General features: G+C 47.0%; 1 protein-coding gene across 1 annotated transcript in view; it reads left to right on the top strand.

Moving 5' to 3' along the window:
• Window positions 1-1061: 1061 nt before the first annotated feature.
• The window catches only part of PPFIA1 (PTPRF interacting protein alpha 1), a 75985-nt gene continuing 64346 nt past the window's right edge, over window positions 1062-12700 (top strand). The window contains 1 exon segment of the mRNA XM_023524847.1: window positions 1062-1327. Coding sequence (XP_023380615.1) covers window positions 1064-1327 — 264 coding nt within the window. The 5' untranslated portion in view covers window positions 1062-1063.

The following is a 12700-nucleotide window of genomic DNA, read 5'->3' as shown; positions in this document are numbered from 1 at the left end:
CGGGAGGAACGGGCTCTGGGCCCGCGCGCCGCCCCCTCCCCTGACCCTGGCGCCCCGGTGACCCCAGCGCCGGGCGTGGGTGGGGGCGAGCACCGGTGGTCCCTGGAAACCCCGACCGACCCCGGCGGGGCTCCCGTTGTAAACGGTTCTCACCACTCGGGTCTGGGGACCGCAGTACCTGGTGCGGGCGTGAGCGGGGCACGAGTTATCACCATCAGGTGCGCGGTCTGGGGCATCTCCCTCCCGGGGGTCCGCGGATCCCCGCATACTGCCGGCAGCCCGGGATACCGGCCCCCCTTCCCCTCTCCCCTCATTGCATTTGGGACACTTAATAGCCTCTCATAATCTCGTCCTTCGCTTTTCCTTCCTTCCTATCCGTCCACGGCTGTGTCGACCTGCTGTATTTCCATTGTGGAATTTTTTTTTTTTTTTTGGTCTGTTAACTTACGTAAGTCAGGTTGTCTGACCAACCATTGCAGCCATTGAAAAACACTTCTCCGAGCCCTCAGCGAAGGCAGCCCTTGTAGCGTCCCCCACATCCAGCCCAAGGATTCAGGGGGCCGCCAGTCCTTCCCAAGAGCTGACTGCACACATTCCTGCCAGATGCCTGATGGATTTTGTGCTCGTCAGTTTTAGTGGCTCTATGCTCCTTCTGTGCTTTTCCTGAAAAGGGCTTGGGTGGCATGTGTTTTGACTTTCTCTCCCTCACCGGGAAATAGAAAAAAATAAATGGGTTACAGAAGCACACTTGTTTTCAACAACCAGAAAGTACAGCCTTGCCAACAAAACACCAAGGGTGTGTTCTCCACGTGAGGGGTGGTCTTTGGTCTTCACCTGGTCCGGGGATTCCTGTGTTCGTGTCTTCATCTCGTGTGCTCCAGCACTTAGGATTTGCATGTGTATGTTTTCCCAGCTTATTTATGTTCAGGGCGTCATAGTCAGATCCGAGAATAATGGGGCTGTCAACCTTTCATTTATTAGCTACAGATAGGTACGAGGTTGTAGATTTGTGGGAGCCTTTATTTCGCACTTAATGACTGTAGTCTGGGTCTTCTATTTCGAGATGATGTGCGAGGTGATGCCGACCATCAGTGAAGCAGAAGGCCCCCCGGGAGGAAGTGGGAGCCATGGGTCCAGCTCCCCTTCGCAGCCAGATGCAGATTCACATTTCGAACAGTTGATGGTCTCCATGCTGGAGGAGAGGGACCGTCTTCTTGACACGCTGAGAGAGACTCAAGAAACGCTGGCATTAACCCAGGGGAAATTACACGAGGTCGGCCATGAAAGAGATTCCTTGCAGAGGCAGCTCAATACTGCACTTCCACAGGTATGGATGCTTTCCACCTGCAGTGTTACAGACTTTTCCCCACTAAATGTTTTTTTATACTCTTATTTTCTATGGTGTTGATGTTTTTAGAGGAGTATTTTGTGCAGTCGTTTATGAAATGGTTCTGGTATTTGTAAGTCACGTATACGTGAAGTTCCTGAAGATGAAGCTTCTCGGAGAACAAACTGTGGCCCTCTAGAGTCATGTGAAAGCACCTCGTAACTCTTCCTTCCTTTCTCCGGGCCGGCAGAGGAGCTGCCTGGACTGGGGGTGGTGCTCCAAAGTGTTTGAGAAAGGGCCGTGGAGCAGCCAAGCTACGTGGTGCCTTTCGACCTGTTGTCTTAAGACATTTCTTGCTAAACGTGTATTTCTCAGGGATTGCATCATGTATTTCCAGTTTCCTAATGAAATTTAATGAATAGATAGCATGGATTTCACAGGAAAAATATTTTCACAGCCCGTTTTTATCAGAACACCTGTGTTTTATACGTCACATTTCTTTGAGGGAATAGAAGACTGAAGATGGAATCCTTTGGAACTTTTCTCCTTGGCAGATGAGAATTATAAGGCTTAGAATCACACTGACGTTGTTAATCTAAGTCTATTGCATTTGGACTAACGTTTCAAAGCCTTTTCTTACGGAGCGGAGTGAGGCTTTAATGACAGGTGAAGGGAGACAGTATGAGCTGGAAGGTAAAGGAAATGGCACAGAGCATAGTGGGAGATGTGAAGGTTACTTCGGTGTTTATGAGCTGTCTAGGTGCCATTTTACTTATTCATAATAGGTGCCTTTATGGTGCTTTCAGGTAGATGAAAAAGCATGCATTTATACTCTCATGACGGGTCTGCAGTGGTAAATTAGGAAATGAATAATTACTAGCCTTAATGCGTTTCTTGGCTTTAGTCAGTTCTCCTGAAAGATTGATAAGCCAAACATTTGGATTTCCTTTTTAGCAACAATAATTGGGTATCAGTGCTATAACGTTCCCCTTTTTTTGATTAGAGAATCACTAAGATTTTTCTCATTTGAATCTTCTAAATTACCAAGTTTGTTTAGATCACATTTTATTACCAGAAGCTTAAAAGGATTGGCCAAATTATATTTTATGTGTTTGAAAATCTTTTTGCTGTATGGGTTTGTTTGGTTTTTTTTGTTTTTTTTTTTTTGGTAATTGTATTTGTTTTAATGTAATTCAAGGAAAATATACCGAAGTGTATGTCAGATATGCATTTGATAAGGTAGCTTTTTGAGAGAAGGAGCACAAGGACATAACAGGAAAGGGACAGGAGTTTTGTAGAGTAGTCTTGTGCAGTGGATGTTGTCACACCAGTGGGGTGAGACATTTGCTCAATGATTTGTTTCTGGCTGCTGCTCAGTGTGGTAACCTGGAAATGCCTCATTGAGTGGAGAACATGATGATGTCACCTGTTCACCTCACCACCTGAATACCTGAGTCCAAGATTTCAGAAACACAGGAACATTAAGAAATCAGATTTTGGACCCTTCCCTTTCCCGGCGTTTGTCTCGTTTGGTGGCTGATAGTGTAACCTGACAGGCATATGAGTAAAGTAAGGCTTTTGCACCCCCCGGCGCATTATGTGGGCAAGTAATAACATACTTTCAAAGATTTAGAAAAATGCACAAATCATAAGTGTACGTCTCAGTGGAGTTTTCATAGAGTGAATACACTCATAACCAACACCTAGATCAAGGAAGAGCACATTACTAAGCTTCCCAGGGGCCGCTCGTGCACACTCCCGGTCATTGTCCCCCAGAGCCAAGCGTGGCTTTGCCTTTGCCACCGATTACTTTGGCATGTTCTCGACTTCATTGAGTGAAATACAGTAACATGTGTATTTGGTTTCTGGATTCTTTCGTGCAGTGTTATGTCTGTGAGATCCAGCCACGTTGTCTCGAGCTCATTCGTTCTCACCTGCTGTCTATGACCCAGCGTGTGAATGCATATACCGTAGTTTATTCTCTCTACTGTTCGCAGTGTCTGGCTTGTTTCTGGTTTCCGCAGATGATGTCCTGAATATCTTTGTTCGTTTTATTTGTTTGTTTTTTGGTGCAGATATGTATACATTTCTTTTGGATGTGCTGCGTGATAGAGTGCACATTTGGTCAGCCTTAGTAGACACTGCCCGAAGCGGCGGTGGTGACAGTTTGCACTGCCACCAGCAGGGTGTGAGCAGGCAGTCGTCCTCTGACGCCCGGCTCTGTCGGGACTCTCATTGTCGCTGTCTGGTGGTGATGAGTGGAGGGACACTCCCTGACGACCGGTCAGCATGCAGAGGCAGAGTTGCCCTGGTGTGTTTAGTGGCCATTTGGATCTCTTCTCTCGTGAGGTGATTGTCTTTTGCCCATTTTTTTGATTGGGTTATTTGTTTTGTTTCTCAGTGATTTGAAAGCATTCTTTTTACATATTGAGTACATATGTGTGTGTATGACAGATTTTCTTTTTCATTCTTGCGTGAGTGTGCCTTTGCACTCTTTCATTGGTGCCGTGATAAACGATTTTAAATTTTAATATCGCCCCATTAATACTCTCTGTTCACTGAAAGATAGCATGAAGTTCACGAAGATTCTATCCTGTAAAAGCTTCATTGTTTTATCAGTCACATTTAGATCTATAGATCTAAATCCATCTGAAATTGATTTTTGTTTATGATGCGAGGTGGGGCCGAGATTCCCATTTTCTTCCCTTAAATTTGTGGACACCCATTTGACCCCCCATAATCCATTAAAAAGACAGTCCTTTCCCCAGTGCACTGCAGTGTCACCTCTGTCCTAACTCAAGAGGCCGTGAGTGTGGGTCTCTTTCTGGACTCCCCTCTGTTCTGTTGGTGTTTTTGTCATCTCTGCACAAATACCACAGTGACCGAATGACTAGATTTAGTCACTCTCGATATCTGGTAATTTAAATCCTCCAGCTTTGCTGCTGTTCGTGATTACCTGGCTAATCTTGATCTTTTATATTCTCAGGTAAATTTTAGGATCTGCTTGGCAATCTCTCCCCAGAAAAATGTGCTGGGATTTTAATTGAGATTGTGTTTAATCTGTAGACCAGTGTGGGGAGAAACGACATCTTTTTAGTATTGGTCTTGTAATTCATGAACACAATATAGCTTTCCATTTATTTAGCTCTTCTTTAATTTGTCTTAACATTTTGCAGTTTTCTGTATATAAGTCTTACAAGCGTTTAACTTATTCATAGGTATTTGATAATTATGGATGCCGTTAAAAGTTATACCTTTATAGGTAAATTATGTCATTGTATATTAGTAGTACATGGAGACGGAATTGATTTTTGTGTATTCACTTGCTAAATGTTTATTTCTAATAATTATTCTTGTATTTTCTATGTGTACAATTATGTCTGCAGGTAAGTTTCTTTTTTTTCCTTCTTTCCCAGTGCTATAACCATTTTTTTTCTTGCCTTATTGTCCTGGCTAGAATCTCCAGCACAGTGTTGCATAGAAGTGGTGAGAATAGTATCCTTTGTTGTTTCCAATGTCAGAAGAACTTTCAGTATTTCACCATTACAGATGATATTCGATGTACCTTTTTTGTAGATAATTTTATCAAAATATGACTGTTCTCGATTCTTAGTTTGCTCAGAGTTTTTTTAAAAATCAAATTAATATTAACTTTAAAAAATTTTTAATATTTTCAGTTACAGGTGACATTCAGCATTATATTAGTTTTAGGTGTACAACTTAGTTATTGGATATTTATATAACTTACGTCTAGGACCCACTTGGCCCCATTTGTAGTTATTACAGCATCACTGACTGTCTTCCCTGGGCTGCACGTCGCATCCCCGTGACTGTTTTCTAACTGCCGGTTTGTTGTTGTTGTTGTTGTTGTTGTTTTTAGTTTGTGCTTCTTAATCCCTCACCTTTTTCTCCCATCCCCCAACCCTCTCCCATCTGGTAACTGTCAGCTTGTTCTCTGCATGTGTAAACTTTTCTTAAATGTATTTCTGCATTTGCAAAGACAATCAGGTGGTTTTTCTTTATTCGTGGTGAGTTAACTTCTTTTTTTAATTTGTGTTCTAGAATATGCCAATTGGATCTCAGTGTGTTCATCTTTCACTATATTTTGTGGGGGTTAATATTTTGTTTGGGATTCTTGCATCTGTGTTACGAGAGAGGGTGGTCTGTAATTTTATTTTCTTGCGTTTCCTTGTCGGGTTTGGTATCAGGGTTCTGCTGGTCTCATAAAACAAGGTGGGAAATGTTCCTTGTTTTTGCCCAGAAAGTTCTTCTGGGTCTGGTCTTATCTTAGATTTTTGGAAGAATTGTTTGGCAAAACCAACTAGTATAGAGTTTTCTTAATGAGAGGCTTTAATTTCAGATTCATTTTTTTTTTTAATGTGGAAATAGGATTTTTCTGATTTTCTATTTCCCCTCCCCCCCCAGGAATTTGTTAAAGCCACCCAGACTTTCCAGTTAATATGTGTATGGTGGTTCATTATAGTCTTATTATTTGCAAAAGCTGTTGTAATATCCCCTTTAAATATTTTTATATTGGTAATTTGTGCTTCGTCTTTTTTTCTTATCATTCTTGCTAGGGGGTTATCAATTTTATTAGTCTTTTTGAAGAATCAACTTTTAGCTTTATTGATTTTTTTCTATTTAAAATTTTGTAATTTTTGCTCTTATTTCTTGCATCTGTTTTGTTTGTTCTTTTTTCTCGTTTCTTGAGATAGATGCTTAATTGATTTTTATCCTTTTTTCTTTTCCAATACATGTGTCTAAGGCTGTAAGTTTTCCTCTAAGCACCCCTTTAGTGGTATCCCACAAGTTTGGATAAGCCAAACTTTTCTTCTTTTAGGTAAAAATATTTAAAATTTCATCGTGGTTTTTTTTTTTTTATTCATAAAGTTTTTTAAAAGTATGTCACTTCTCAACATTTGGGGGGATCTTCTAGTTATCTTTGCTGATTTCTAGCTTAATTTCATGACGATACCTTAGTCTTTTTTGGGCCGCTCTAACAAAATGCCATAGACTAGCTGTCTTATAAACGACAGAAATTTATTTCTCATCATTCTGGAGGCTGGGAAGTCCAAGGTCAAGATGCCAGCTGATTTGATGTCAGACGAGGGTCCAGTCCCCTGGTTCGTAGATGGCCGGCTCCTCACTCTCGTGGCCTGGTGGCAGGGGCGGAGCTTTCTCTTCTCGTGATCTGCTTGCCTCCCAAAGTCCCTGCCTTCTGGGGGATGGTGAATTTTGGGAGGACAGACTGTCAATCTGCCACAGTCCCCAAATACACTCTGATTTATTTCAGTCCTTTGAGATGCGTTGAGGCTTCCTGGTGACCCAGCATGTGTTTGTTCCTGTGAAATATTCCGTGGGCCCTTGGAAAAACGTCATCGAGACATCCAGCTCTGAATCACGAGTAATTTCCAGGCGCAGTTCGAGCGTACTCTTCTCTTCCCGTTTTGCTTATCTGTGTTTTCTAATTTTTCCCCATTTTTTGAAATAAAGAAGTCAGTAAAACAAACAAGAAAGAAAATGCCGAATGCAGTGTTCTGTTGTCTATCAGCAGATCGAGTTTTTTTTTGAAAGGAAGAAATGAGATTTTTAAGACATCTGACTCAGAGAACTCCAGTATGTAAAACCGAGAAAAGAAAATCTATTTAGGTTGAGTTGTGGGTGGGACCCCAAATTTTGCCTACGTCTCTCCCTGAGACAGGAGTATACATAGGACTCAGAACACCCTAGGGAATAAGGTCCTAGAGTCACAGCCTGCGGATAAGTCTGCCAGTGTCGGCGTGTGTGTGTCGAGAGCCCTGCGGAGATGTAGGCGGAGCCGGTAGCAGCATAGAGTGAGTGCGCTGGGCGCCGGGGGAGGGAGGCTGGAGAGATGGGTGCTGGGGAGACGGGAGCGGGACAGGGAGGCCGCCGCCACCAGCCTCGGGCACTGCGGGCCAGAGCCTGCACCGTTCCGCCCGTGTCCCCTCGTGCTTTGGCGAGGTCCCGCCAGGCACCTGCTGAGCTTAAGTTAGTGCGTAAATGGGGGCGCCTTTGCCTGCTGATCAGGATGCGGGAAGTCAGCTACAAGTCCCCGCACCGAGGGCAGGTTCTAGTGGCGCCTGGGGCTCGTGGTGCCTGGACTGCTCTGCTCTTGCCTGGACTGCTCTTTCAGTTGGAGCCCTTAGTACACTGCGCTGCTTCCGTTGCCATGGGCGTAGGGGACAGGTAAACACGTCCTTAGGGGACAGTAAACATGCCCTTCAGAGCAGCCTGGCCCGTTGGCACCCTATTCACACTCAACTCGCGTCTTTCTGAGAGAGCCCCGCCTTGTCTTCCTGTCGTCTGCAGGGCAGAGCCTTCCCTCCGGTGGAGCCCTCTGGGACTGGAAACGGTTCTGGGTTCCGGGCTCCTGCGGGACCGTGGTGGTGGCAGACAGGCCCCTGTCCTCAGAGAGCCGACATGCAGGACGCGCCGCTTCTCAGCCCGAGGCAGGAGCAGGCTGGGCGGGGGCCGCAGAGTCTCTGGGACCCAGGAGGGGCCTTTTGGAGGCGCCACTCTGAGCTGAGGGTCAAGGCTGGGAGGAGGCAGCTGAGAGCTTCCCCGGAGGTGACGGAGGCACCTGTCCCCTCCTCGGTCCCTCATGCTGTACATGGTTCGGTTTCGGCCCGGCCGAGAGTCAGAAGCCGGGGACAGCCTTGCCTCGTCACCGCACATCCCGCACCCCGCTGGTCTCCGGGTCCTGTCGAGAGGGCCTTTCCTGTCGCACAGGCCGCCTCTGAGGGCCACTGGCGAGAGCGGACCCTTCGATCCCATGGGCCTGTCTCCTCCTCCCCAGCTCCGGTGAGCGCGCCGCCCTCAGAGAAGGCCACTCTGGCTCCCGGTGTGTGCCGCGCCCCAGTGCCGGGGCGAAGCAGGGCTCTGGACCCGGATCCGGCCCCGGAGAGTCGGTTCTGCCCTGCGTGTGATGGGCCGCGGAGACGCTGCTCTTCTCGCCTCTGCTCAGGAAGCGGTTCTGTCCGGAGGACGTTTTACGCATGGTGACAGCCACTGTGACAGCTTACCATAGTCACACTTTCTGTCGGTTAGAAAATTAATCAGAAGAGCCGCGCATGCCGGGAGGGACCATCGTCAAGTGTAAATAAGTGTACTTTATGTCCCACGGTTTGCCATCTCACGCTCGCCCCCCGCCGTCCTCGCTTGCCTTGTTTGTGGCACCACTTTGGGGGGGACGCTGTTTCCAGTGGTCTCCTTCTTGTGGTGGAGGGAGGGGTCACCGTGCTAGGGCAGTGATTGGAGACCTCTCTTTGTTGACTCTCTCTGCACTTAGGAGTCTGTGGAGGGCCACATGGCGCCTGTGCCCCAGGGCCGGCCTGGTCACCAGGGCACTTCCTCGTCGTGTTAGCGTCCGCCCGTGTTCCTGCCCAAGTCCGTTCTGACTCTGGAAGTTGCAAAGCGGTGACGTTTTCCACTCTTGGTCCTCCTTCGTTTGTCAGCCGATACTCCTCTGTGGAGAGTCCCTTTTTGTTCTCTCTCTGTCACCCAGCATGGACACTGAGATATGTACGTATTCAGTGAATCCCAGTTAATTATCATCATTACTCCTTGGATGCTCATATTGTCCCCCTCAGATTGGCTCCTGTGTCCTTTGGCCAAGGCCCTATTAGTCTTTGAATGCACCATTGTTTTCCTGCCCCAAAATTTGTCCCAGGCCCACTTTGCGTTTTTCCTGCCTGGAATCTGAAGTCGCTCCTCTGAGGAGCCCTGGTTTCCTTTGGTGGGGAATGCCCTTTAGAAATCAGTATTGGGGACTAGGTGGGTGCAGTGTCCCAGCAGCTAGCGTCTTAGGTCCTTTCAGGGCACAGAGCTAGACACAGATGTTCATAAGAAGAAAAACCTGGATCTCATGTTGGTATTTCCTTTACAAATTAAAACTCAGTTTTACCCCTTATTTTGTATTTAAATTTCTTGACTTACATTAACCATTTTGATTTCTAATGATATTAGCATTATTTTCTTTATCCTATGATATACGTAAAGTCATTTCAGATTTTTAGTACCATATTGTTATAATCATCCTGAGCAAAGTTTTAGAATTTTTTTGTGATTCTTCTGGGTCTTCAAATAAATGTGTCTTAAGACCATATGCAAGTTGACCCTTGAACAATGCAGGTTCAAACCGCATGGGTTCACTTATACACATGTTTTTTAATAAATACATACATAAATGTATTTTTTATGATCTGAATATTTTCTCTAGCTTACTTTATTGTAAGAATACAGTACTTAATATACAAAGTATGTGGTGATCTACTGTTTGTGTTATTGGTAGGGTTTCCAGTCAACGGTAGGCTATTAGTACTTAAGATTTGGAGGAGTCAGAAATCACTTCTAAATCAGTGCTCCTAAATCTCCTCCGTTGTTCAAGGGTTAAGTATAGCTAGATTTTTAAAAATTAAATTTATCGAGGTGACATTGGTTAATAAAATTATGTAGGTTTTAAATGTATACTTCAGTAACGTGTCATATGTATATTGCACATGTGTTCACCACCCATAGTTAAATTTCCTTCTGTCACCTCATATTTGACCCCCTTTACTTTATCTACCTCCCCCTCTTCCGTGGGTAAACAGTGCACTGTTGTCCATATAAGTGTAGTTAGAGTCATGGGTTTTAAAGCAAGGCGAAGTCACATAACCACTTAGAACTTGGTATACAATTAAGGTCAGTCATTTTTGTTTATTCTTAATTTTAGGGTTTATATTTTTTTGGAATACATATTTTTTTTCAAATACATAAAACATGTATGTGGTTAAAAAATCAAAACTATAGAGCAAGCCATCCTCAGAAGTCTTGTTCCTCTCTTGTCCCTCGTGGGTGGGGTGGTCACGTGTCCCATTTGCTGAGATCGTCCTGGTTTTTGCGTGTTGTCCTGAAGCAGTTAGTAACCGTGCCCCCTTTCACTCTCAGAAACTAAGCACAGGCGAGGCTTTGTTAGCGCTTGCTCATGCTAATTTAGGGATGTGGACAAAATGTTTCCACTTTGTAGGTTTTTCCTCTGTCACTGGAAGTAGGCTCTTGGCTGAAATCAGCAGACTTGGATTGCGGTTCACTTGGCAGGGAAGGTCCGCCTGTGGAGTTCTTACTCCTGGCTCAGAGTCTCATTCTTATTCCGAGGAGGAAATTTCATTTTGCTCTGAAAATAAATCTGGGAGCCTGGAGCATATCTTGCATTTCCAAGTTTTTCTGCTTTGCAAATGGGCTAATTATCCCTGCTGCCTGTGTCGTTTGAAATCTTTGCCAACAGTAATACAGAAATTGATTTCATGTAGCGACATGCTGAAATCGTTGAATCGCGTACGTAAAGGTGAACGTTCTGCTTGAGACTGATCGATCTTTCTGAGCCATCGATCTCTTAAAATCTTAAGGTGCTGTTAAGAAATGAAGGCACACTCTTCCACCCTAGAAATAACCCATGGGGAAACCGTGAGTGACAGGTAAGGTCTTGGCATTCTGTGTCCCCTACCATGGGAACAGATGCGGCAGGAGCAGAGTACTTCGGGTAGTCTGATATAGTAGTTATTTTTATGCCAAGCAAACTATAAAGGGCTTCATTTGTGACTAAGCGTGAAATGCAGTTGATGCAAAGGGCTGGAGAAACTGTCTAGAATTTTACGGTGCCGTTCTGTGGCTCAGCTCCTGCCTCCACCGCAGAGACACTGAAGGGAGACTGTCAGCAGATGGCATCTCAGCCTTTGTGCTGCTTGATGGCATTTTACAAAAACTAATAAGGGCCTCTCCCTCCGCGAGCAAACAGGTCGACGTAAACGAACGGTTTAGACGCAGGCACACAGGTGCGCGCCTCGTAGCTTATGCTCTGGCCTGCCAGTCCGTACTGGACTCCCCTCCCCTTCTCTCCCCAGGTATCCCTGGGTCGTGGCCGGTAAGTTTTGGAGGAACACGGCCCGTTGTGGCGGCCAGCGGGACTTGGAGCCCACGTTGCCCCTCGTTGCTGAGCCGTTGGCGCTCGCGCTCTTCGGCCAGCTGGGGACAGTCCCTGCGGCATTCGCTTTCTTCAGCAGGTTTTCGCTGGTGTCTGCCCGGGGTCAGGCACTGACCGGGGGTTGGGTAGGTGGGTGTCGGATGTCGGGGGGTTAAATGAGATGATGGCCAAGAGTTATTGCCTCTGTGCCTCTCGCTGTGGGTTATCTCACAGAAGCCCCAGGATGCTCCTGCGGAGCACAGTCTGTATCGTAAACCGCCCTAGAAGGCCGGGTGCTGTCATGACCCCGGCTTGCGGATGAGGACATCGAGGCACAGAGAGGTTGGGTGCCGCCTGGAGTCCCGCAGATACTGAGCAGTGGCAGCCGTGTTTGACTGGGTGGTCTGGCCCCACGCCTGTTCCCCAGGGCCGGAGGGGCACAGCAGTTTGCCCTGAGAGGGCCCCAGGGGGTGGTCCTGGAAATGCAGATTTGGGGTTCTTTAGCAGAGGCCCTTTGTCCCACTCAGCCCCCCTTGGCACCTCCGTGCGCACTCTACCGTCGAGTGGCTTCTTTTCTGTGTCAGGGCAACTGCACTTGACCTTCCCTCAGCCGCACGGGAGCCTGAGTCCGAGCGCGGCCCCCACAGTGTGTCCCCACAGTGTGTCCCCACAGTGTGTCCCCACAGTGCCCGCGTGCTGCTCCGTGCCACGCTGCCCCTGGTGCTTACGTAGTGTAGTGCCTGGCGCACGCTCCCAGCGTGGGGTGAGGGAGCGGCTCTAAGGCCTTCGGTGGCGCCTTTAGTGCCAGAATCTTTTGAAAGTGACCTGTGCTTAGGCATCTTGTCTGATTGTTCCCAGCTGTCCTCAGCTCTCACTTGATTCGTCGAGGACATTTAGGGTTCTGATTCTTCTTTCCTTTGCTGCTTTGTATCCCCCCCCGGATATAACAAGGGGGTTGAGTGTGCTTCACAGCAGCTGTGTCACACTGTTATTTTCTTTACCGTCCGTCAACTCTTGGCCCATCGTACAGTTAAAATGCACTAACCTGTGATTACATTTTTAAGATAACTAGACTAATCATTGGAATAGCAAATAAGGAAAAAGCCGTGGCTTCAGAGTTTAACAAGCTGCTTGGCGGTTTGCACGTCATCATGGGCCAGGCCTGTCCTCGGTCCCCTGCCTCTGACACAGGTGTGCCCAGAGCGACACATGGCGGAGCGTGCAGGTGCATGGAGGCGCGGGCTCAGAGCCCTGGGGCGGGGCTGTCCTGTTGCTGTCCCCAGGTAACCTCTCGGAGCCTATGGAATACAGGGGGGGCTAGACGCTGTAGTCAAGAGCTTCGTGGGCAGAAGCCTGTCTCTGAGGCCAGCTCCGGGGAGGGCAGGGCTTCCCGGGGCCTCGTGGGCTGACGC

This window comes from Pteropus vampyrus, unplaced genomic scaffold (assembly GCF_000151845.1).
Source record: "Pteropus vampyrus isolate Shadow unplaced genomic scaffold, Pvam_2.0 Scaffold501, whole genome shotgun sequence".
Lineage (NCBI taxonomy): Eukaryota > Metazoa > Chordata > Mammalia > Chiroptera > Pteropodidae > Pteropus > Pteropus vampyrus.
Note: the sequence above shows the minus strand (reverse complement) of the source record. Positions and strands in the feature narration are given on the sequence as shown.